Below are 27,101 nucleotides of genomic sequence, written 5' to 3' on the forward strand. Positions count from 1 at the left end.
AATTTGGCTTGTGGAAAACATTTAGGTCAACTATGAACTTTATTGGCTTACCGCCAGTCCTATATATTTACCGCACTTCCGTGTTGAAATAGACCAGTCCATTCTTTCAGATGTGAAGGGCAAAATTTAATGAAATGTACTGAGACCCACAACTTACTTCTTGGTCTGCTTCCTTTTTTTAAATTGCTCAAAAATATTAACAGGTACATGTACATCATCCTTTGATTTGTCTACACGACTTTCATTGCCCTTCACTTTATCTTTCTCAATAGACACCAAGGTTTGAAGCAATTCTACAGCCGTCTCTGTCAACTTCGTTCTTTTTTCTTCAAGCTTTAGCCGCTGCTTGTAGATTTCCAGGCGTTGTTTCTCAGTGGTGACCAGTTCGGCAGTTGGCGTTGGGGGAGGTGCGGTCTTAGAGGATTTCGCTTCTGGTGTCCCGATGGTAACCCCGACAGCAGCAGACGCATTTGGTCTTTTGACGCAGGGCTGGTGCTTCACTTGCATTTGCGTTCTGTTGGAAAAAACAGCCATTTTAAAAGGAAACTCCACTGGAGGGGTTTTCAAGTAACAGTAGTTTTCATCATTGCTATAATTGTATGGCTTTGTCTCCAGCAGAAGTAACACAACGTGTCATCCGCCTTCATTGACCTACTACATGTACCGGTACTACAGAACACTCTAGTTTCGGCTTGACGGGATATTTTAGTGGCCTCTAACGACCAAGCTGCATTTACTACAGTAGGAGAAGAGAACTTTTAAAACAACGTGCCCGTTATGCCTATTTATACATTTTTCTACCCTCTGTAGGCCTATATTCTTACCTCTCAAACGGTGGTGGTGTTGGGCTTTTAATTGGAGACCCTTCATAATGCGGATTATTCTTCGACCTCTTCGATGTGATGCCAAAAGTGGGGCTGCCTTGCGAGATATCAAAGTCATCCAAATCACTACCTGATGCGTCACTACCTGATGCGCAGTGACTTGGTGACATCATAGTTGGCGACTTCACAGTCTGAAAACAGAGGGTATCTTCAATAGATGCAAGCAGATGGTCCCAATAACGTTGGGAACCACATTATTTGCAATACCATGGACGAGTCACGCAATACCACATATTTTTCAACCTATGAAAATAGCGGGACAATTAGGTACATGCGTCAGCCGCGACTAGTTTCGGCTCTTGAGAAAGCCAATGCGATGGTAATTCAGTGAGCAACACAAAGTGCTGAGGCAATTTTTGACAATAAGCATCAGTAGTTTGATTCAACCAATCAATGTTGAAGCCTTGAATGTGAATGAACCAATTGCAGAAAGAGTCTTTGGTGACAATTTTTTTGGCCCTCTTTTTGAGCCGACTTTACAGTACATACCTTTGTCCTGCTTTTGGGTGTGGTTTGTCTGGCTGCCGAGCCGAACCCTCCATCAATGCCTTGGACAAGGTCATTGCCCATTAGTCCAACAATCCTCTCGTCCATGTCGTTGAGGCTACATGACATTCCTCCACCACTGGCACAATTGTCACCCGAGGACGGGTCGTCTAGGGGTAGATTCCCTGTTACAGCCACCGAACGCGTCTTCTTTGATGCCTTCTTCTTCGCATTCAGTTTGAGATCGTCCCATTTTTTCTTCAACTCTTCCTTAGTTCGAAGGCATGGCGAAATACTGTTAATTTTAAGAGTAATTTCTTTCCAGGCCTTGTTTTTTCGTTCAAGAGTCACATTATCCCCAAACTTGCTGCTTATCAGTTTCCACCTCGCGGACAACAGATCGACGAGTTTTTGTATTTCTCGTGGCGTGAAGTTTTCCTTTCTTTGCCTTTTCTCACTGTCATGTCTGTCCGTCATCACTGCTGGCCTAGTCACCGATACAAAGTGTGTGCGAAATTTTACAAGAAACAGTCTTATAAAGGTGTACTGTGATCCTTTTCACATAATAACGCTATTTGCATAATAAGGCCAGTCTTGCGCTGGCTGTGAACCCACATACAATGGTTATTGCTGTAGTTACGCATTCACTTAACGTTACTTGTTCACTTATCCTACGCAATTGCTTAGAATAGGCTAAGAAGGTTCTGTGAATGAATCTTAGTGTTTGTGTACATTTTCCGTAAGTGTCCTCTAAGAGAACTCTTAGATCAGAAATCTTAGAGGGTTTTGTGAATCAACTTTAAGGTTTATAGGAACCATCCAGCCGTTCTCTTCATTACTTCTTCGTATATGTCACACGTATTGGATAATATTCTTCCTTTCGGCTCACTGGCAAAAAAGAAAAAATACCGGTACCATCTAAGTATAGCATTTTGGTTATAAAATTGACTGAATTTCAGGTTATTGAAGAGTGTACATGTCACATGGAAATTGGTTGACATCTGTTCAACAGTTTAGGAGTATAGGACTTTCTTGGATTTTCACGATGGCGGCCATATATGTCATGGGATTTGACTGAACATTAGGAATATAGATGAGAGTACATAGGTACATAATCACATGAAGTTTGGTTGCAATCCGATCATTAGTTTTTGGAGTAACAGGACTTTGTTTAATTTTCATGATGGCCGCCTGAATAGAGAAATAGAGGGGTCCCTCGATGTATGTCCTCACAAGTGTAGAACCTTCTAGCTCAAATGGAAATGAAACGTGCCACCTATCATCGCTCTAGCTACAACCATTAGCTTCAAAAAGGCAAAAACCCAATTTCCAAGATGGCGGCCTGGAGGTCAGAGAAAGTAGGTCATATCGTGAAAAAGAAAAATACGTCTGGGCATATTGCCCAAAGTTTTAGCCATCTAGCCCTAGCATCTAGCCCTAACGATGGACGCCACGGTATCGTATAAGCTCCCGAGAGGTGAGCTAAAAAGGTAAAAGTAAATATACACTAGAGGCACCACGTTTGCTGGCAAACGCTAGTATAGCCGCACTTTGGTGAAATCAGGTTGCTGGTAGTGTAACTGAATAGAATAGTAAAGAAGGAAGCTGATGATTGGAGTGGCTTTTATTATTATTTTGGGTAGTCTATTTCTATAGCAAGAAATGTCTAGGTGAACTCGTTCAGAATGTAGAGAGGTCACAAGATATTTCCAAGTTTTACAACAAAAAGGCTGCCAGTCGGCCATCCTGAATGCAAAATCAGCCATTATCAAACTTGACCTTGATATTCACCCGATACACATACACACCAAATATGAAATGTCTAGGCGAACTCGTTCAGAATGTAGAGAGGTCACAAGGGATTTGGAAGTTTTACAACAAAATGGCAGACAGTCGGCCATCTTGAGTGCGAAATCAACCATTATCGAACTTGGCCTTGATATGCACCCGATACACGTGTACACCAAATATGAAATGTCTAGGCAAACTCGTTCAGAATGTAGAGAGGTCACAAGGGATTTGGAAGTTTTACAACAAAATGGCAGACAGTCTGCCATCTTGAGTGCGAAATCAGCCATATTGAACTTGGCCTTGATATTCACCTGATACACGTGCACGCCAAATATGAAATGTCTAGGCAAACTCGTTCAGAATGTAGAGAGGTCACAAGGCATTTGCAAGTTTTAAAACAAAATGGCCGACAGTCGGCCATCTTGAGTGCGAAATCAGCCATTATCGAAGTTGGCCTTGATATTCACCCGATACACGTGCACACCAAATATGACATGTCTAGGCGAACTCATTCAGAATGTAAAGAGGTCACAAGAGTGTGACATACAGACAGACGGACGGCCAGATGGTCGGACGGACAATCCTGATAAAAACAATATATCAATATATATCAATATATAAAAAAACCTGATGGAGTCCTGAGCTTGAAGGACTATGGAAACTGTGCAAAGTAGCTAAGAGGAATCTCCAATGTAAAGGAAATCAAGACTTAAAGCAAGCACTCAGAACATTGTACAAAGACGATCAAGTAAGATTTAATAAATACTTCCGCAAATCCAATTGTGCATTTCATAGCAGGCAACTAGAAAATATTGAACAGTTACAAACACGCAATCCGCGAGTATTCTGGCAAGAAATTAGAAAGTTAGGCCTAGGAAAAGAAAGGCAGGAAACAGAAGCAGTTCACATGGAGAATGGTACCATATCGCAGAGTAGAACGGATATTATGTATACATGGGTAAAGGACTTTGAAAAATTGTATAACGGTAACCGCGCCCCTTGATAATCCGGACACCTACGACGTGGCATTTATTGATCCCCAGCGTAACACACCAATAAGTATAGCTTTTTGGTTATAAAGTTGACTGAATTTCAGGGTTATTGAAGAGTGTACATGTCACATGGAAATTGGCTGACATCTGTTTAACAGTTTAGGAGTAATAGGACTTCGTTGGATTTTCAAGATGGCGGCCTGGCGGCCATATTTGTCATTGAAAATTAGGGATATTGATAAGAGTACATAGATACATAACCACATGAAGTTTGGTTGCAATCCGATCATTAGTTTTGGAGTAATAGGACTTGGTTTAATTTTCAAGATGGCCACCTGGCGGCCATATTGGTAAATGGATTTGACTGAAAAGCAGGGATATGGTAGAGAGTACATAGATATACAATCACATGAAATTTGGTTTCAATCCCACTTTGTTTCATTTTCAAGATGGCCGCATGGCGGCCATATTTGAAGTCCGAGCGAAACACATTTTTGGGGTAGAATAGAGGGTCTCTTGATGTATGTCGTCACAAGTTTCGAACCTTCTTATCTAGCTCAAATAGAAACTAAACGTGCCACCTATCGGTGTTTAGTGAACTTTGACCTCTGTGATCTTGAAAATGAAAATGGCCAGGGCCATTGTGCTCACCTCATGTGGAGGAAAGATGGATAAAGAGCATGGTATTGTGTCATGTAGTGTTAGGTTTGATGTAGGTCCAAGCAATTACAATTTCCCCAAAATGGCCAATTTACAGTACATTCGACCTCTGTGACCTTGAAAAGTAGGTCCAATCAAAGAAGACCCGGGTGACACATTGAATGGTTGTTAGAATTAGATGTACCTATGATATAAAATTGGTGCCAATCGGGCAAGTCATTACTAGGAATAATGGCATTTTGAAGAATTTAGGATTTGGCCCCCTCCCTGGAGGCCAAACGGCAAATCAGATCGCACCAAACTTCGGTACCTGAGATCACCTGACCAAGGGGTACATGTGTACTTAATTTGTGATCAATAGTCATTGCAGTTAAGAAACGTGCAATAGTTACGGCCTGACGGCCAATTTACGCCATTTGACCTCTGTGACCTTGACAAGAAGGTCAAATTAAAAACCTGTGTGACATATACTGTATGGTGGTTAGATGTACCCATGATACAGCCTTCTCCACAGGTCTTAATTTAATCAGGGCGGTTTAGCCCCGATCACTGATACTTTCGCCGACGAAGTCGGTGATGCGCGCCGCAGGCGCGCTCCCGAGCGGGGGATCTGGGGGACCTCCCCCAGAAAATTTTGAATTCTAGAATGGCTTAGACATGATTTCCCGGCATCTGGAGCGCAGATTTCCTGCCGATGAGTGCGGCAGTTTAGGCTTGAATAATGCCGTTTTTCGGTTGTAAAATATCATCTTTAATCATCTCACTATAAATAAAATACGTAGAGCTTCAAAAATTCGGAGATAACAAAGCTGGTAGCATGTTGATCGGCAACCTCAATCAACTAAGACTGAAGTAAGCTGAAAAAATCGCTTAGCTGGACTTACATTGCACCGCTTACAAGCAGACCCAACGAGAGAAAAGGACTGCGTAGGCCTTTAATATCTATTTGATAATCAGTAACGATTGACCCTGCTCAGCTGATAAGTATCCATGCTCACAAATCGGCAGACCCATGCAAACGAATCAATGAATTCGCGCGCAATTTCCTCCGTCGTCACCAGCATTTAAGACCTATTCCAATCTCAACACTAGAGCCGCTGATTTCGTTGTGCGTAGCCCCATCCAAGCATCGCGTGTGTCGATGATTGACGTGAAATTAGGACAGCTTATTCGCCGCCGCTCAGTTAAAAATAAATAATTTAGTGGATGCGGTGCCAGATCAAAGAGATCAAAGAGAAGGCTACTGACTCTCCGCCGCCGAGGTCAGCGGCTTGCATTCACGGCGCACTGTTCGATCTGGTTGTGGAGCGTGGAGCCCGTCGTCAATGACATGTATACTCCCGCTCCTCGAGGTGATTGGTCAGCAGCGTACGATGACCATATTTGTCTCGGGAATTATCGTCAGGGTTCGGTTTTTCCGTGCATGCGCGGTGTACGAAATTTAGCACGTTGAGCTGTATTCAAAGTGAAGTGCTGGTAAATTTTGACGATAACCACGTCGCCTAATAGCGATTAACGTGACTGCCGGAGACCTCGAGGACTAGGAGGGAATTATATAGAACAAGTTACGCTGGAGGAAGACAGTGAGTGTGCCATTTCCAAGGTTGCTAATAAGGTTTGCCGGACAATTATTTCATTGGTCGCCGTGTTCCGTCCGAGGTTTTCTGCGCCATAAATTATTGATTTTCTGTCAGGAGTGGGTTCGCGATGCGCAAGTTTAGGCCGGCGGGAAGGAAATCCGTCCGTCCCGACACAACTGCACAGTATAAAGGGTGGCATACAGGTTTTATTCGTTTATCAGATGCATCTCCGGGCTTCTAATTTCGTTTTTTTCTGGGGGAGACAAAATAGCGATGCAGGTTATAAATCGGGGCGGCGTACTTTTTGATTGGGGCGGCAAAATTTGATCGGGGCGGACTTCGTATATTTCAGATTCAATCGGGGCGGGGCGCCCCGATTGAATGGACCGTGGAGAAGGCTGATGATATCAAATTGGTGGCAATCGGGCAGGAAGTTAAGGAATAATCACATTTTTAAGGTTTTGGGATTTTGCCCCCTGGTGGTCAAGTGGTGAATCATATTGGACCAAACTTCGGTCCCTGAGATCACCTGACTAAGGGGTAAATGTGTATCAAATTTGGTATCAATAGTCATTGCAGTTTAGAAACGTGCCATCGTTACATCCTAACGGCCAATTTACACCATTTGACCTCTGTGACCTTGAAAAGGAGGTCAAATCAAAAACCCGGAGGATATATGATGCACCTTTGCTAGAAGTACCTACCATATTTTTTTCAAAATTTCCCGACTACTATTAAGGGAGATATTGCATATTTTCACTTTTAACGTTTGGCCCCCTGGTGGCCAAACCATGAAACGAATCGGACCGAAACTTGGTCTCCAAGGTGTCATTACATAAGGGTACATGTGTACCAAGTTTCAACTCAATAGCTCCAACAGTTACGAAACGTGCCCTGCTAACGGACGACGGACGACGACGACGACGACGAAATGGCATTAAACCTTATTAGATACCATTAAAATTTCGTCACTCTACGTACAACCATTAGCTTCAAAAAGGCAAAAACAATTTCCAAGATGGCCACCTGGAGGCCAGAAAGTAGGTCATATTGCGAAAAAGGAAAATACTTCCGGGCATATTGCCCAAAGCTACCATCAAACCAAGTTTTAGCCATCTAGCCCTAGCGGTGACGAAACGTGTTCTGCTAACGGACGACGACGACGGCGGACGCCACAGTATCGTATAAGCTCCCCAGGGGTGAGCTAAAAACGGAAGGTAATTTTTAAGGGTACCCAGGTCGGTCCTGGGTACCTTTTAGGGGTAGCCAGGACGACATCTACCGATTCGGCTTTACTAACCGCACGAAACCTGTTGCAAAATGTTCAGCATATTTACATGTATCAAGATTGATCATCGCCAGACATTTTGAGCGGGTGGGGTAACCCCCGCCAAACGTCCCTAATTGCCTCACCCCAGATCTAAGCTAGACTAGCTCATTTAAACCATGCCAACCGCACGAAACCTGTTGCAAAATAATCAGCATATAATCCTCACGTTTCAAGAAAAACCAATGCCAGACCCTTTGTGTGGTGGGTTACCCCCACCAGACGCACATAATCAACATCCCCCCCCCCACCCTGCGTGGACGATGACAACTGAGAAATTTATTGTACACAGAGTAAGTCTCTTTTCTATCTAAACTTTGCACAATTGAATTTGAATGGGAGCCTGGAAAGAGTGAAATGTACAAAAGTGCGAAACTTTGCTTCAGAAAACGAAAGCGAGGAAAGCAAAGTTCTGAAACATTTTGCAACAGGTTTCTAAATGAGCTAGTCTAGCCTATTTTGGGGTCCATTTATTTATCCCCTCCTAACCACACCCACCACAACGAGTGCGGAAGACGTTCATATCCTTTGATAGTGACCCTAAGGGAGCCTTGAGACACACATAGAAATTGGTTAACTTTACAGCTAGGTCAACGATCCGAGTCAATGTTATGGCGGAATTCTAGAAGCACGTGTAGTATTAGTCACATAAAGTAAACTCGACTGACATGGTGTGAGTTGTCGAAGTCAGAGAAGAATGGTGAGTTTTCCCTAATCGTGAATGATTTATTGACTGTTGAGAATAAGATAATAAGAAGCTACGAGATAGATACCACCATAAAGTATGTTGAGTACGCAAAGGGTATATAAAGGATTTGAAGGCATGTGGCCGTAACAGGACTGACACAAAACCAGCTGGAAGTTGACAAGGATCAGAGAACTTGAGAGATAAATGGTGTTGCAGTTCTACAATCTGCAGATGGGTTACCTCCAGACAGAAGTTGGGAAGAAAGTAAACCTTCAAAATGTACGTTTTCGTGAGAATACAACTAGACTGGCACTGGGAGTACAGTGGGACAATTACCCTCCCCCTCCCCCAGACATATACTAGCAGACATCATTTACTTGACCCTAATGTAATTTGATAGGATGACAAGAGGCCCAAGGGCCTGGCGCTCAGCTGGATGACCTAATAACATAGGACTGAGGGTGTAAAGTAGTAAATATCGGCTTTATACTACTGTTTGAAGGTCAAGAGAACACGTTATACCACTAAAATTTCCAATGCAGAGCTGCCAGCTGGATGAAATATGATTGAACCAATCAGCCATGGTATGTAAATATTACAGGAGGCAATGGAAGATATCCCTAGTTCAGTATGTTGTTTCGGTAGCTTTACAGAAAAGAAGTGTCAGAGGATGAGACTTCTCCATGGACAACTGTGGTATGTCCAGGCTGGGTTGTACAGCACAAGGATACAAAATGCTGTCTGTAATTGAGAGGTATCCTGATTTAACAGAGGTCAAGATAAATAGAAATTACCAGTTTGGGACTAACACCACTGTTTTTTTTAAAAATAAGGTAGAGATTACAGGAGTCAACAAAATTAATTTTATTGAGAGAAATTGACCTGTCCTGCAGGTGATTGGAATTGCGTATCCCTAGTGAGTCGATCGGGAACCAATCTATCCTTGGCGCAGACAGGTTCAAATTGGCTATATCTTGAATAGATTGAATTGCGATGAAAATCTAATGCAATAAAGGAGCAATATCGAAGAGACAAATTAATCAAACCAATTGTCGTGTTTGGGGGTCTGCACCGTTAGTTGTTCCTCCATGACAGCCACAATCCAATACAGAACAAGACACTAACAAATGCGACAGATTATTCACAACATACTTATTATCAGAAACTTCCTACGGCTACACAATACAGGATGACTCTCATCCATGACAGAAGCTCACGCGGCCCTTCCTCCTGACCTACTTCTCCGTTAAGTCACGTGGTCACCAAAACGCACGTGGTGGTGGGCGTGGCTAATCAATCTAATCAATATATAACATCCCCCTTATTTCTTTTTTTTTTCTTTCTTATAGTCTAAGTGCACTGTAAAAAAACAAAACAAAACAAACCAACAACACTCTAGCATAGGATAGCATAGCATAGGCCTATACTTTTGTTACGATCATTACAACTCTAATTTCACTTGAAATTATCTACTGAATAAAACCAACAAGCTGGATAAACAAATTACACATTTCCTCCCCCTTGTTTCCAAACCGAAGGACAATCCGACAAGTTTGTCATTTTACCTTCCAATCCTGGTCAAATTTTTCTGAAACAATCGGCAATGAGAACGAACTAATAATTTTAAAACAATCACAAGAATGTAATTAACACATACCACCTGGTCTGAAGAGCGGATGATCGACTTATACCATTGATTGAAGGTGATTTAATTCCTTGTTCGTCTCGCTTCAAACTTATAAAATGGCTGTCGTCCATACTTGTGGTATGCCGCTCTAGCGGCGCAGAACAACACTGCGCATCTGGGATACCGACGGATTGCCTCGAACCGCGAAATTCAAAACTGCTGGCAATGTGCCAACTAACATTTTTGCCCAATACCGCCAACTAGTGAGGTGAAACGTAACTAATCTATTTGATATCGAAACCTCTATATCATGCAGACCTCTAAAACTTCATTTCAAACTTCAATCTGCTGGAATAAAGAAAATGGGCTTTTTTAACCTTGACCTACTTATAACTGAACTGTAGGTCACACTGACCTAAATCTGTGTCAGCATGAAGAGATGCATAATAGGTGTCTACATATTAAATTTAGAGTCTATGACCAATAGTAAAGAAACGTGCCACCATCAAAGAAATTTTAGAGTTCGACCTCTGTGACCTTGAAATGAAGGTCAAATCAAAAACCCGTGTGATATGTGATGTACCTTTGTTAGATACACCAACCATAAAAGTTTCATCGGTCTAGCTTTGACCATAAGCTTCAAAATGACAAAAATAGGTTTTCAAAGACTGCCCCCTATATGGCAGACCAGCAGTCAAATTGCGCTGATTTTCATTGTGAAGAAAGGTCATGCCTAGGGGTACCCACACACCAAGTATGAACTTTCTGGGTCAAGCGGTTAAGAAACGTGCCACTATTTTGTCAAAAGTTAACGACGGACGACGACGACGGACGCCAGGCGCCGCAGTATCGTATAAGCTCACCTGACAGGTGAGCTAAAAACAACAAATCTTCAGTTGAAATCTTGTCACTCAATGTTAGCAGGATGTGGCTTACTCATCTCAGTGCAGCCTGAGCATCCCGTGTACTCTTCTCATAAAGTTTCGTTGGGAACCATTACATTTTACTTTACTGTGCTCTCCTAAAACTTTCCCAACAATCTCGGGGCAATTTAAGTCATTTTGTGGGTCCCACCAGAATCTGTATTCACTTTTCTGAAGTGGAACAGACAATAGCAATTGTAGCTCTACTGCTTTGAATCGTGCTCTCTGTACAGTGTAAACAGCATTACTCGATGGAGTATTCTGTAATTTTTCTAGAAGACGACGCTGTCTATCAACTGACAAGGGAATTGGTGCAGCCAAACTGTGGTTAACCTGAAGATGCTTCCTAATGCTACTCAAGTCAATAGGATCCGTCTGTGCGGTGAAGACAAGGTCGCAGTCATCAGTAATGAGCTCTGTTCCTGTTTCATCAACCACTTGAAAATCATCAACGTCCTGGTTTGCTAAATGACACTGTTGCTCCTTGTCATTGACTCCAAGCGCTTCCCTTAGCTTCTGAAGGTTGGATATGTTTTTGCAGTCGGTGGATCTCATGAAGGCTGGTTTCAGGCGATTGACACTGAAGACATCACGCAGGATTCAGCCTTTGAGATCTGCCAAGAGCATATGGGTGGAGTCCAAAACTTCATGGATAACGAATGGCCCTACATACTGTGCAGTAAACTTTCTTGCATTGGCTGTTAAAGATCAACTGTTCAGCTTGTGGAGGTATACCAACTGTCCCTTTGCATAAGTTGGGTGCTTTGACAACTTGTGCGATATCTTTTCGTTCTGGGCTAATTGTTGATGGCGCTGCAGTTCTAACATGAACTTTGACACATTTTTGAACTTATCTCGTAGCTGATCAACATACTCAACCTGAGAGTTTGTCAATCCCAGTAAGGACTTGAAATTTATTCCACTGATGTCTGCTGGTTCTCGGCAAAATAACAAATAGTATGGTGAATGATTTCCAAGCTGCGGTGAGCTGAATGTATTAAACGAGTACTGTGCGACGCTGTAATATCTCACCCAATCATCTCCATATTGATCTAGGTTGACCTTTATGAGGTCCGCAATTGACCTGATTTGTCTCTCAACATGAAGTGATCCATGGTTGCACACAGAAATAACTTTCTGGGTAATACTCAAAGCATTGCAAAGAATCTCCATAATTTTTCCTACAAGTGAAGTCTGGGCGTCAGTCACCAAAACTTCAGGGATCCCAAAACACATGAAAACTCTCTGGATCAAGGCTTCGGCGATTGCAGGGGCATCGAGGGTCCTCATAGGAACACAGACAGTGTATCGTGTAATTGCACATGTGATTACCATGAGCCATGAATAACCCGACTTCGAAGTCACCATTTGCTTGAAGTCCAGTGAGATGGTCTGGAATGGACAGTAACTGGTTGGTATTCTCTCGTGATACGGTCGTATGGTATCTGTTTTACCCTTGAATTCCTGGCATCTTGAACAACTCTGGACATATGACACTATTCGCTGGAACATACCATGGAAGTAAAATAACCTCCTCATAGTACACATCCTTGATGGTTACTTAACAGTGAACCGTGATATTTAGAGATCAATGGATCGATGAATTTCTCTGGTATTACCAGCTGAAGACAGAATTGATCACTGTTGGGTGGGAAAAATAGTCGGAAAAGAATGTTATTGCAAAGTATGTACTGTTCAGCTTTTAGCATTACAACTCTGGCTGATTTTCGATCACTCGGCAAAATATTATGAGCAAGAAAGTCAAAAATCTGTTTGAAATGAGGTGATGCCTGTTGTTCACTCCTGAACTGTTGAGCTTCGAAAGGAAGATTATAATCCCTGATTATCTTGCGTTTTATTACTTTTAGGACTCTGTTCAACTCTGCTTGGTCTGGGATGTGCTTTGCTGTTACTTCATCAATCGATGTCACCATTGGCGAAGGTTTGCGCAAAAACTCGGGACATTCGTCATTTGTCACTTGATCCTTGACCTCGGTTTGACGCGTAAGCACTCTGTCTACTAATCTAGGTTCCAACTGGTCTGTATGTGGTGCTTTAGGCTTGGGTTTAGGCGGTGTAAATCCTCCTATACTGGGTTGTCGTACCCCTGGGGCGGGTACCGTAGGTCTCCTTGCCCTTGGTCATGGGATAGGACGGTTTTGTGCTGGTTGCGGTGGCTTTTCTAAATCCTGTGGCACTTCATTCTGGGGCTGATGATCATTTTGGTTACTTTCCCATCTCTGTTGGTGTTCTGGTGCAACAGGTCTCTGTTGAGCGGCATTTTCAATTCTGGTATTGTCCTGGACTTGTGGTTTCTCCGGATATAAGATTTGACTTGAATGTTCATGCGTTTAGCATGAGCTCTTGTTACGGGTCATTCAACAGTTGAGGCAGTTGGATAGGCTTGGTCTTGATAGAGGTGTACAGGAAAAGCGATCGGCATTATTCTGTCAAATACGTCATCATCATCACTAGGAGCCCTACTTAGAAAATCGGCAAGAACCATGTCCGAACCCTCACGATAGGATAAATCAAAACAATACTGCGACAAACGTTCCAAAAGTTTTTGCAGTCTCAAGGTCGGTGGCTGGTTTTTGGATTTGTAGATTTGTACCAGTGATGAATGATCAACGTAGCAATGAAAAACCTTAGATTGTAAGATATACTTGAAAGCTGTAATATTAATGTAAAGACCAGTAAGTTCAAGCTCTGAAACAGAAAACCGAGCAGCAGATAGGTAACCTTTTTGAGTAATAAGCTATGACACGTTCTTCCCCTTCGATTTCTTGCATAAGAACACTTCCTCTTGCTTCCCTTGAGGTATCACTGTAGAGATGCATGTCACCATTTCCTTGTGGTGCACAGAGTACAGGTGGCGACACTAGAAGTTCCTTTATCTTGTTAAAGTTCTCCTTTTGTTCTTCTCCCCATATGAAGGCTTTATTTTTCTTGGTTAGGGTGTGTAAAGGCTTCAGTAACAATTGTACGCGTGGCAAGTACATAGAGAGGAAATTCACTGCTCCAATGAATCTTCTTACTTCCCTTGGGGTGGTTGGTGTCTTCATGTTCCTTATGGCACTGCACTTGTCATTTATTGCCTGTACTTGCACAATTCCTTCTGGTGTCACGGTTATGACATGTCCAATGTAGGTACATCGGCGGCGGAAAAGGCGGCATTTCTGTGGTGAAAGCATGTCCCTCACTTCTTCTTTTCCGTCTTGATATAAAAGACAGGTCTCAGCATCCAGGTCTATGGTGTCTCGCAGGATCTGGGCTTCAGTCATCTTCAATACTGGATCGGATGCCTCGAGGTGTGGGTACCTCGCTAGGTTTTTCGCCTGTATACCTGGTTCACACTTTCTGAGGTGTGCCTGTAAACATTCCTCTGGTACTGGTTGAGAAGCTTGTACCTGAAAATCATCAATATCAGAAATGAAATGGCCAGGGCCATTGTGCTCACCTCATGTGGAGGAAAGATGGATAAAGAGCATGGTATTGTGTCATGTAGTGTTAGGTTTGATGTAGGTCCAAGCAATTACAATTTCCCCAAAATGGCCAATTTACAGTACATTCGACCTCTGTGACCTTGAAAAGTAGGTCCAATCAAAGAAGACCCGGGTGACACATTGAATGGTTGTTAGAATTAGATGTACCTATGATATAAAATTGGTGCCAATCGGGCAAGTCATTACTAGGAATAATGGCATTTTGAAGAATTTAGGATTTGGCCCCCTCCCTGGAGGCCAAACGGCAAATCAGATCGCACCAAACTTCGGTACCTGAGATCACCTGACCAAGGGGTACATGTGTACTTAATTTGTGATCAATAGTCATTGGAGTTAAGAAACGTGCCATAGTTACGGCCTGACGGCAAATTTATGCCATTTGACCTCTGTGACCTTGACAAGAAGGTCAAATTAAAAACCTGTGTGACATATACTGTATGGTGGTTAGATGTACCCATGATATCAAATTGGTGGCAATCGGGTAAGAAGTTAAGGAATAATCACATTTTTAAGGTTTTTTGATTTTGCCCCCTGGTGGTCAAGTGGTGAATCATATTGGACCAAACTTTGGTCCCTGAGATCACCTGACTAAGGGGTAAATGTGTATCAAATTTGGTATCAATAGTCATTGCAGTTTAGAAACGTGCCATCGTTACATCCTAACGGCCAATTTACACCATTTGACCTCTGTGACCTTGAAAAGGAGGTCAAATCAAAAACCCGGAGGATATATGATGCACCTTTGCTAGAAGTACCTACCATATTTTTTTCAAAATTTCCCGACTACTATTAAGGGAGATATTGCATATTTTCACTTTTAACGTTTGGCCCCCTGGTGGCCAAACCATGAAACGAATCGAACCGAAACTTGGTCTCCTAGGTGTCATTACATAAGGGTACATGTGTACCAAGTTTCAACTCAATAGCTCCAACAGTTACGAAACGTGCCCTGCTAACGGACGACGGACGACGGAAGACGACGACGACGGACGCCACGGTATGGGATAAGCTCACCTCTGCTAAGAGGTGAGCTAAAAACAAGAGGTTTATTTGAATGTACATATGTAATGACTTGCGGCTAGAATTGGAGACTGTGATACTGCAATTGCCTTTCCTGAGACGTACTAACATGTAAGAAGGGCAACACTTGCAGAGGTTAGCTCGGAGCAGAATTTCTGAGTTTTTCATATACTTCGGCACTTTCCCTCCAATTGACACTAGTTTGGATTGTCCTGGTTTGATGACATGATTCTGCGTAGGCGTGAACCAAACTCTCTTTGGTCTGGCAGTGAATTTATGAGTAGCAAAAATCTAAAGATCCCTTAAAATCTGAAAGCGTGGATGTACCAACCAAAACATCTGGTCCTACAAGATTGTCAGCAACAAGTGCATAAATTCGAAAATCATTACCCTGAATATTAACGTTGAAGGATATCGCCTTTCGCGCAATTATAAATTCACCATTTCTAATCTTAAATCTTACAGGGTTGACATCAAACTGTAGGAGCTGTGACAGATATTTTGATTCTCTCACTATAGTTGATGATACAAGGGTGGACGTTGCTCCAGAATCAAATAAAAGAACTAACCCTTGTTGGTTAGGGAGATACCCCTTAACATAGTTTCGTGAATTTAACTGCAACTCCACTGTTTCTCCTCCTAAAATTCAGACTTGTTATTAATGCTTGGAACAGACTCGGATGATCCATTTGGCCCTTCTGAACCATCCGACTTTAAAAATTTTGGTTATTTTGACGCTGCTGATCAGTCCCTTTGGCTTTGGCTTTGGTCCTGGTAACTGCTGTAGCCTGATGGCTGATAGGCATATCCTGATTGCTGTTGGGGGAAACTTGGTGGTTGCATCCATGGTGGTGGTGGTACTCCTTATTGCGACTGTACTAGCGGGAGGTACTGGAAACATTTACGCCACACATGTCCAGTTTTGGAGCAAAAATGACAGCGGATGGGCGGTCGATCACGTCTGTTTCCACTCCTGTCTCCGCTTGGTGTCTGTGATCTTGGCCTGAATGGGCTCTGCGAACGCTTTCGGTAGTGACGGTTGTCATTGCGATGCCTGGGTCTCCTTGGGCTTGGGCTTGGGTCTGTTTTCAGACGGCGGATCACCTTTTGTGAAATGAAGCTGTTGTAACCCAGGCTGCAGCGTTTTGAGTTCGTCTCTGATCGAGCTGAGGTCACACTCATGAGCTGTAACACGGACCTGATCTGGAAAAGTTACTGTCTTCGTGGTCGGTAAGAGGTCCAGGTATTTCTGGGCTAGGGTGGCTAGGTCATCAGCGTCTGCATCGGGTGGAGCGGACATGACCACAGCACGTTGACACTCTGCCGGTAAGGTTTGTAGGAACTTGTTGCGGATCGTATGTTGATCATAGTTAATCCTTTGGACAGCTACCCTGATTCGACTAAGATACTGTTCAGCAGCTTCACCACTCTTGTAGGTTTTCTCCTCGAAAAGACGGACATGAGCAAAATCGGAATGGGTTCGACCAAATCGGCTAAGAAATGCGTCCTTCATCTCATCTAAATCCATGAAAACCTTCCCTTGGATCCATAGTCTCGCTTCTGAGGATAGCGAAAGTCGAAAGCGGCATGCAATATCGGCCATGTGCTCCTCATCTGGGTCTGCGAGTGCATGTACTTGCAAGTAATCAGTGAACAACAACCAATGAGCATATGCTCTCTCATGACTCTGAGTTTCACCACTAAACTTAGGAGATGGCAAGAAATCTGTTGGTCGTAGTGCTGCCATATTTTCAATCTCAAGTCAACGCGCAATCAAAATTACTAATGTATGCAAACAGTAGGTGACAACACCAATATCAAATCCACTAAAAAGATGTATTTATATGGCTGGAATAAAATGGTATCAGTTACATGTACGCCGGGTCAGCATCAAAATGGGAGATGACTAGCTGAAAGTGAAAAGTTAGTCTCCTCGACCTCGTGTGATTCAGGCTGGCTGAAAAACAATAGTATTCATGAAGATACCGTATGAAAATAGCCTAATACAAATAATGGACATGTATGTTGAATTGTGACACGTGTTGACAAAATATTTGAAAGAAAAACAAAATGTATGTATATATATAAAAACTTAAAATATACACACAAGCAATAGAGTTTTCAAGGACGTCAAAATCGAGAAATGTTGTAGAAGTGGCAGACAATGAGTTTAAAACTTTGACCGACCTGACCAATTCCTGTACTTCATCCAACGTGGTCCCAAAACTTCAATTGAATTCTTCACCAAGTGAGCCTTAACACAAACACCGATTATCACTGTTGTCTGTCCTTATTACGATTGAAATCGATGTTTTCATTGAGTCACAGTTCAAAATGCACATAAGTTCACATCAACAGTCCACAATTGAATCGACACAACAACAGAAAGTCACAGTTTACGATCACACGGACACATAGGCACAGCGACAACATCGAAGTTGAAGAAGGCAGTCTTGATCTTGAATTGCATGTTGAAGAAAACCACTCACGTCTCAGTTTAACTTGGTTGAAACAGCGAGAAAGAAAACAGTTAACTGTTCCTTGGCCAAAGACAATGAAAAAAGCTCTGTCTCCATAAAACAATAATGACAGCGGCGATGTCGATGATTACGTCAGAAATAGGCAGCCAGGGTGACGAACATGACGAAGTAATCCTCAGATACGCTGACAGAAAGTCTGATAAAAGTGATAGCGACACATCAGCCAATTCCAAAAATGTCAAACACAAACAGGATGAAATTAACCTGCACTCAGTTTCAACATGCACTTGCATGCGCATGTACTCAATCACATGGTGCACTGCAGTGTCTCACTTCTTCATGTCTTGAGCTGAGCGAATCTCGGACTCTTTACAGTAGTCTTGACATATAGCAACAAACATACATATGTACTAATGTAGCGAGCTTCCATGCACTATGCAAAACGTTCTACATTCAACGCACACACATCCACATGTGACATGGATGGACAAGTTGTTTCGAGGTATCTCAATCACAATTTTTTTTTTACCGCAGCTTCTCCACCATGTCGTGTTTGGGGGTCTGCACCGTTAGTTGTTCCTCCATGACAGCCACAATCCAATACAGAACAAGACACTAACAAATGCGACAGATTATTCACAACATACTTATTATCAGAAACTTCCTACGGCTACACAATACAGGATGACTCTCATCCATGACAGAAGCTCACGCGGCCCTTCCTCCTGACCTACTTCTCCGTTAAGTCACATGGTCACCAAAACGCACGTGGTGGTGGGCGTGGCTAATCAATCTAATCAATAACACAATTTTCCACAGACTCGGACCCTGCAATGGCGTGATGTATGCGTGCATATAAAAGTATATCAATAGCATTCCGCGAAGTTACTATTTATAGCTCACAAGGTCATTTGCATAAGATATTGATGACGTTTTAGTCACGTGACAGTCGGACATCGACACTTATTTCTACGCATTTGAGCTCAATTATCTTTGACCCTGCATTGTTTTTAGCATGAATGATACCATGGAGTCAGAGAGAGAAATATTCAGAACAATTATGTAGTATTTCCAACACTCGGACATGTGCCAGATTGAATTTAACTGCCCTAGTTAGAAAGCCTGAATCCATTACGAAACAGCATGTTTGTCCGACATTGCCTGTAATTCAGCGATGGGGAAATAGAGGGCAGCAGCTGCAGTGACGTCATCTTCGCGGAATGCTATTGGTCCGATAGAGATGATGAGGCAATGTCAATATGCCTCGTTCCTAAGTCAGCAATATGCCCCTTTTTATACGGAGAAAAAGGAGAACCCAGATAGGCCTTCACACGTCAGCTTCCAAATGGCTCGAACCAACTGTACTGTCACTACTATAACTATAAAATGCGTGCTCCTCCTACATGTAGCAATGTCTCGGCCAAAAAGGCACTTAGTCGACAGGCAAGCTAGAAGTTCAGCACTGTGAACAGCTCCTTGGTAAGGCCATGTCAGGTTCCGCGCGACTCTTCAGATACATCAAGTAAGTGTGACTTTATTCGTCCCCCTTCCAGTATTATTATATAGAAGATTTAGACCAGCGATGACGTCATTTCTGGTGATTCCCTACGCTGTCCAATGAGCGCTTTTTAAGGTGTGCCATTTGGCATGTATTAGCATGCAATGTATTTTATCAGCGCTGCCAATTGCCGAACAGAATGCCGTAGCTCCGTCAATTTTGAATCAATCAATAATTGAATGAAAGCCGTGGTGAGCACATAAAAAGACCATGGTCACCTTAATTTGAAAATCCCTTCATAATCAAGGGCTACCTCTGACTAAAACAGCACCCATAAACAATAGACCACCAATTTGACCCCAGCTCCTAACTGCGGGAAAACCCAAGTCCAGCAACCAAAAGTACCAAAAATACATTTTCGTTTACATTTGAACTGCACACATGCGTTTGTTTACAATTTCATTTCCCGTGAAATCTCGAAAATCAGGTGACCTGCAATCGTGGATTGAAAATAACATCAACCTGGGTTCAGCAGGTCAGCAGGTATACCGGCTGTTCCAATCATCCCCCTATAGCCAGCTGTTCAAAAGGTAATGTTATTCACCCCACAGGGAGTGCAGGTAATTGATTAAGCCCCAGCATAACTTAACAGCAATGGCTTGGCTTCTGTGGGTGTACCCCCATTTCGCCTACACCCATTTTGCCTATTACCCATTTTGCCTACACCCATTTCGCCTACCCCCATTTTGCCTACCCCCATTTTGCCTATTCACCATTTCGCCTACACCCACTTCGCCTATTCACCATTACGCCAACTCACCATTTCCCCTACTAAAAAGGAAAAGAGGGGTGTGCGCTGGACATTTGAACAATTTGACGAATTGTTTAGCTTGGTTTTTTTCCTTCATATCATATTATATTTCCCAGTTAAACTTTACCATACTTTATCATTCCAACTTGAGGCAAGACATTCCTCTTGAGACAAGACCACCATTGATTTTTAAGCCTTTTTGCAGTTAAATTGTCACAGTTTGACCGCCTTGCATCAAATAATGCTTCGGGTTGTGAATCTGAAATTTGGATATGACATTCCAGACAGTCAGGGGAGTATTATAATGGTGTAATTTTATTAAAACTGGTGGCTGTCCACAAATTTTTTTTCTTCAAATTGGACAAATTTGAGAGACCATGACATTTACACTGTTTTCAGCCAAATCATGACCCTACTCATGACCCTACTCAGTTCGTCTGATAGTATTTAGTTGGTACTTAGTTGGATAAACTGCATATTTCTAAAAGCATTACAAAATTCTGGCACCAATAGACATTTCAAATTAGACTAGAAGGCTGAAAAATCTTTTGAATTTGAAGTCACTATCATAAAACATTTGAAATGATGTAGGCAAAATGGGTAATAGGCGAAATGGGTAATAGGCGAAATGGTGAATAGGCGAAATGGGTGTAGGCGAAATGGTGAGGCGAAATGGTGAGTAGGCGAAATGGGTGTAGGCGAAATGGTGAGTAGGCGAAATGGTGAGTAGGCGAAACGGGTAAATTTTGTAGGCGAAATGGGTGTAGGCGAAATGGGTGTAGGCGAAATGGGTGTAGGCGAAATGGGTGTAGGCGAAATGGGTGTAGGCGAAATGGGTGTAGGCGAAATGGGTGTAGGCGAAATGGGGATGAACCCTTCTGTGATGGGTAAGGAGAATTTACAGTGTCCGATTAAAAATCCCTCATTACTGCTCCGCTAAGTAAGTTTTTGAATAAAACCAAGACGTTGCATCAGGGTAAGGTGTCACCACCATTCATGCAAAATTTCAAGGCGCTCCAACGCCTCCAAGTGTGACTTTATTCGTCCCCCTTCTAATATTATTATATAGAAGATTTAGACCAGCGATGACGTCATTTCTGGTGATTCCCTACGTTGTCCAATGAGCGCTTTTTAAGTGTGCCATTTGGCATGTAATTATGAAACGTATTTTATCAGCGCTGCTAATTGCCGAACAGAATGCCGTGGCGTAGCTCCGTCAATTTTGAATCAATTTTTATGGGAGTAACATTATTGTGTTGCTTAAAACGTCTACTTTTTACTCATGTAAGAATCGTAGTACTAAAAATTAATATGCAAACAGAATCATGCCGATTCACTGCACATACTGGGAATTCTCCACTTCAAAATACATCGCGAACAGAGCATGCCGAGCATTCACTTCCGATATCGTTTTCACAGAATTGTGGCCAAATTTTAAAGAACTAATTTCTGAAGGTATTCCCTTAAGACCTTATGACTACCCACTGAAAGGAACTAGTGATAATATCGCCTACTTGACTACTTTTTAGCAGAAAATTGGTTACTTGTTGCAAAATCAATCTTCCATCTTTAGACTGGTCACAGTCAGACAGTGGGTATGCAAACTCGCACAGTGCCGAAATTAAAATTCAATTGCAGAACGACATCAGCGCCTCTAGTGTCAAGATTGAGTGGGTATGCTGAAATATAGCCTGGTTCCTTCATCCTGAGCTTCAGGTTTTTGATACTCCTACGTCCCATACAAAACCCTGAGAAAATCCATTAGAATCGACAGCGAAGGGTGGCTGTTCTGATAACCTGATACACTGTGCGTAATGTATGTATATATAGTGTTTTATATGACAATAAAATGTATATGAATAAAGTTTAAGATAATCCTATCGTAAAATCGTTTTATACTTCATCGATTCTATGCTGTTAAACATTGTGTAGACGTGTAATTGTGTTTTAATTAAGTAATGAAATAAATTTGCAGCGGGGTGCGCGCAATACGAAGGAACATCACTGAAAAATTCAGAATTTTCTTAAATACCCGGATGTTCTAAAAATAGCAGCTAATGAAAATACGCGTTTCATGGCCATCTTTGAAATTTAACTAACCTACCTCGGACCCGAGCCCTATGGCGCAAAAGACTATACAATTGATAGTGCATCTGAGAGCATTAATTCCTGGGTCCGTGGTTTACGAATTTCCGAGACTCAAATACAACCGACGCTCTGATTGAGCGCTTTTTTCTACCGCTACAATCCGTCTGAAGGGCATGGATTTCCCCAGGGGTTTGTAATAGCGAGAGCTGGAGCATATGGAAAACCACTGGGTGCCGAGGATGGGTTCCTTGGCCAATTCAATGCGCAGAATACAACTGCGCAACAATACGTCATAACCCGGGCTTTTAAATCGTCAAAAAATCTGTCAAATGTGCCTGTAGCGCCAACTGGCGGTGAAAATTATACTAATTCCATTACAAGTCAAAATGAAAAATTATTTAAAAATATTCGGCCAGATTTGAAAACAATATTTCCTCTGTGGACCGAGGTATAAAAGGAAAGAAGTTTAAACTTCCCGATGACCTCATTCGCCGAATGTAGGTCGGATCGCGCTGATTTTTGGTTTCTAAGTTCCCCTTGGGCTACTCCTAATTTAGCAGCGTCATTAAAGTGCCTAGGTCTTACGGTTACAAAATGCCCAAAATTGACATGGAAGGATGGCAGGAAGGACGGACACCATTCCCTTAGTAATGTGACCAGCTTCGCTGACTTTGTCAGCTGAGCTAAAAAATGATTACATACTCCGTAATGAATGCATCTGCCAAGAAATAGCACGTGGTACTGTTTACTGCAGCCTAAATACAGAAAACGACAATGACACGTGGTATTTCAACGCATGTGCAATCGATCGTAAACAATGACATTATTTCAATTGAGCACATGCGCAATACATCGACTCGCATCGTTGATGATCTGGCCTCCCTCCTGTAGGCCAAATCCGCGCCTCGAGTGTCAAGATCGGTCCGCAAAGATGTAGAGCATCTTTCTGTACGCTCAGAATGAGGTTGCTAAAACACTATGTTAAAACTAACAAGAAGTAAAAACATCCTGAGCAAGTTTGCAAAATACTCGGCGAGCAACGAGGTGTTTGATAGTTTAATATGCAAGTTTCTCGAATTCGAATCTATTTTTGTCTGTCATGCGACCTCGGCAAATTCCTGGCCGATCTTGACACTAGAGGCGCTGATTTTGTTGCTTACAAATTTCGGCACTGTGCGAGTTTGGCCCAAGCCGCGGTGTAATTGAAAATGTTCTCGTCCATGTCTATCGTATCTACGAGTTTGATTTGAAGAGGCATTTATCTGCATCATTGGAACAAAAAAGAGGCAGTGAATTCACTCCGACCTAAACGGCTTGACCGCAGGATCCCTTACAAAACATTTTTATTCAGTGAAACCATCATGTCAAGGGTTAGGGTAGGGTTAGGGTTATACTTTTTGTAAGGGATCCTGCAGTAGTGCCACGTCATAAACAAAATGGTAAGCATATGATATACAACATTCCGGAAATTTCGCAGAAGGTGCTGTTCATATTTAACCTGGCTATTTCCATGATTCTGGGCTTTTAAAGGGTAACTCGTGTCAAATTTCACCATAGGCCTATTATGATATTATGTTTTAGCAGTTTTTGACAAATGACTACGTCACTTTCTCATTTAAATCGGTAAGGTTTTCGAATCGAAATGCACATTTTCTAGAAATTGATGGTATCCCGCCCGCTTCGATGCCGTTTTCGTTGATGATGTCACAACACGAACTATTTCGCGGTCGCGGTGGTTTACATTCAGCGATTTTATAATAAATCTAATCAAAAATGGAAAATTTGAGCTTTACATTTGTGATCAACAATTAAAAACGGTTGTATTACCGCAAAGTTGTAAATCACATCATAGTATCACTTTAAAGCTGAACTGTCTCCATAAGGTGCCTGCGCCATGTTTGAAAAAGAGGAAGCCATGCCACCGCGCGACTACCTTTGTAAATAGCAACTACCATCCGCCATGTTTTAACCCTTTACTGCTTTAGCTCCTGGGGATCTACAAATTTTTTTCCAGCATCTCCCTGAAGATTTCCAGGTAGCCTATGCCTATAGTGTATAGGCCTACACCTTTCCAAAAATGGGGCGCTGAGTGTCCGAAATAGTGATGTCATAAGGGGAAACTAGGCCTTATGGTGGAGGGACAAAGAAGAAAGTCATTGTTGACCAACACACTTGAATGCCTTGACGGACAAGGGGGAAAGAGTTAGTTCCAATGCCAGCCACCAATTTCGGGAAGCATTTATAGACTGTCTTTGGGCAAAAGAGATCTATATGCAAAAAGTTGGAAATGAAGTACTACAAGTGAAAGGGAGCTCTTAAGCGAGCTATATGGTTAGAGAGTGTGTGTATACCGTCAATGAAAAAAAGTTGACCCGGAACCAGAAAACCACCTCGCCCAGGTGAAATTTTTGCACGCGAGGATTCGTATACGCCTATGCACAGCAATTTACCTGGGGAGAGATTTTCTTTTTCAAAAACAATGCAGGGGGACCGATGATTTTTACGCAGAGTAGCCGCTTTAGGTTGGAGATTTCGTCAAAACAGGGGCGAATCAAAGTGTGACGAATACCCTGGGGTGAATCGAAATGCATTAAACAACAATCTGCATCGCTGCCAGAGATTATTTTCCTCTTTCTGCGAAGAAGTCGTGCTTTGAACTGGCAAAAGTCCGCAAAAGATTTCGAGTGTGCTAACTTTTCCGTAGTATGCATGCGCACCAACATGATCGGTCGGGGGCTGCCCATTTCGACAACGATTTCGTCAATGTCATGGCGTGTGGGAGGATGTCGACGGTCTGGTCCCATTTATAATGCAATAATCTTGAAAGTACATTGGTCTCAATATTTATTTCCCCGTTTCCATAACAAAATCCTACCGTGAAACCACAACACAACACAAACCATTTCAATTTTCTGTAGAAAGCGCATGCGCACTTACTCAAACGCATGCGCTACCCTCAAACTATTCAGGACAAGGGGTTGGCTGAGGTCTTTTTGAATTCAAATCCTACACTTGGGTCTTGGGATCATTATGCTTATCTCCGGGCAAAATACCTATCCTTCTCCTGTTTGTTGTGTTTAGTTTCCTTCCCACATTCTCCCCACCTATTTTCTATACTGCGTCAGCGTCTATTGGGTCAACTGTCATGATGGCGTCATCCTAACTATATAATTACTATATCCCCCTTCCCCCCTCTCCCCACCACCAACTACTCGCCATCATTGACATTGTGTGCTAGCCAACTGCTTCTTCGGTCAACTGCAATGATGTCATCATCCTATATCCCCCCCCCCCCCCACCACCACCACCAGAGTCTTCTTGCTCACCAGCTTTGAACTGGCAAAAGTCCGCAAAAGATTTCGAGTGTGCTAACTTTTCCGTAGTATGCATGCGCACCAACATGATCGGTCGGGGGCTGCCCATTTCGACAACGATTTCGTCAATGTCATGGCGTGTGGGAGGATGTCGACGGTCTGGTCCCATTTATAATGCAATAATCTTCAAAGTACATTGGTCTCAATATTTATTTCCCCGTTTCCATAACAAAATCCTACCGTGAAACCACAACACAACACAAACCATTTCAATTTTCTGTAGAAAGCGCATGCGCACTTACTCAAACGCATGCGCTACCCTCAAACTATTCAGGACAAGGGGTTGGCTGAGGTCTTTTTGAATTCAAATCCTACACTTGGGTCTTGGGATCATTATGCTTATCTCCGGGCAAAATACCTATCCTTCTCCTGTTTGTTGTGTTTAGTTTCCTTCCCACATTCTCCCCACCTATTTTCTATACTGTGTCAGCGTCTATTGGGTCAACTGCCATGATGGCGTCATCCTAACTATATAATTACTATATCCCCCTTCCCCCCTCTCCCCACCACCAACTACTCGCCATCATTGACATTGTGTGCTAGCCAACTGCTTCTTCGGTCAACTGCCATGATGGCATCATCCTATATACCCCCCCCCCCCCACCACCACCACCACCAGAGTCTTCTTGCTCACCAGCCCTATTAACGAAGAGCTCCCTATCATGGCCTGAGCCTTCCCCATATTATTTATTTTGAAGCTAACTATCATACCTACAATATGATATCATTAATTTTTCATTTTAACCCCCTGGTATCGAAAGCATTAACACTCTCAGCAATTTAGTGAAAATAGATAGAAAGGCCCTGTAGTAAACAATAGAATCATAAAAAGTTCCTACCTAATCAAAAAAATCTTTAAAGAAACCCTAATGTACGATAATCCAACCTAATACTTTTGACCGAAAAACACAACCCGGCTGTCTCCTGTACATGAATACATGAATGGGGTCAGGAGGCTGACTCGCCAACTCGCCCTGTATTAGTATTACTCGGTAAAATGTACAGCAACCCACCTAGGAACGAGGAAGATGACACTCTAAGCGTCGCCCCTGTGGTGTTACTTTACTTCTCGGCCCCTTGGATATCTTAGGGTGGGAGTTTTAAACACGGGCGGCTACAGGCGGTACAGGAGCTAAAGGGTTAAAGGGGTACGCCGGTCGTAATTACTTGTGTGTGGTCCAGTTAAATAGAAATCCACCAATACATATTGCTGTAGTGCAGTTATTATGTGTAAAAATTTGTTTAAACTTGGTATTCATAGTATTGGTATATCTGTCTACACAATGACAATGTTAAAATTTATATTTATTATGTATTTCCGCAATGCGACATCTTTCTCCCTACATGATTGATATAACCTCTGATA

General features: G+C 42.5%; 2 protein-coding genes across 2 annotated transcripts in view; one reads left to right on the forward strand and one right to left on the reverse strand.

Moving 5' to 3' along the window:
- Positions 1-27,101, forward strand: part of LOC135502204 (protein FAM221A-like) — a 99,162-nt gene that overhangs the window by 3,766 nt on the left and 68,295 nt on the right. The gene's annotated exons all lie outside the window — the stretch shown is intronic.
- On the reverse strand, positions 34-22,137 carry LOC135502462 (uncharacterized). The gene is made up of 4 exons (XM_064795300.1): positions 21,818-22,137; positions 1,374-2,258; positions 825-1,015; positions 34-514 (listed from the first exon to the last, which is right to left on the reverse strand). Exons 2-4 carry the CDS (start codon positions 1,845-1,847, stop codon positions 154-156), a joined length of 1,026 nt encoding a protein of 341 aa, XP_064651370.1. The 5' UTR covers positions 1,848-2,258; positions 21,818-22,137; the 3' UTR covers positions 34-153.

Source organism: Lineus longissimus, chromosome 18 (genome assembly GCF_910592395.1).
Source record: "Lineus longissimus chromosome 18, tnLinLong1.2, whole genome shotgun sequence".
In the NCBI taxonomy this organism is placed as follows: domain Eukaryota; kingdom Metazoa; phylum Nemertea; class Pilidiophora; order Heteronemertea; family Lineidae; genus Lineus; species Lineus longissimus.

Coding starts and splice junctions, on each gene's coding strand:
- LOC135502462 (XM_064795300.1), bottom strand. CDS start 1,847: ATGACGGACAGACATGACAGTGAGAAAAGGCAAAGAAAGGAAAACTTC. Junction 1,016..1,373: donor CACCCAAAAGCAGGACAAAG/GTATGTACTGTA, acceptor CTCTGTTTTCAG/ACTGTGAAGTCGCCAACTAT. Junction 515..824: donor ACACCACCACCGTTTGAGAG/GTAAGAATATAG, acceptor TTTTTCCAACAG/AACGCAAATGCAAGTGAAGC.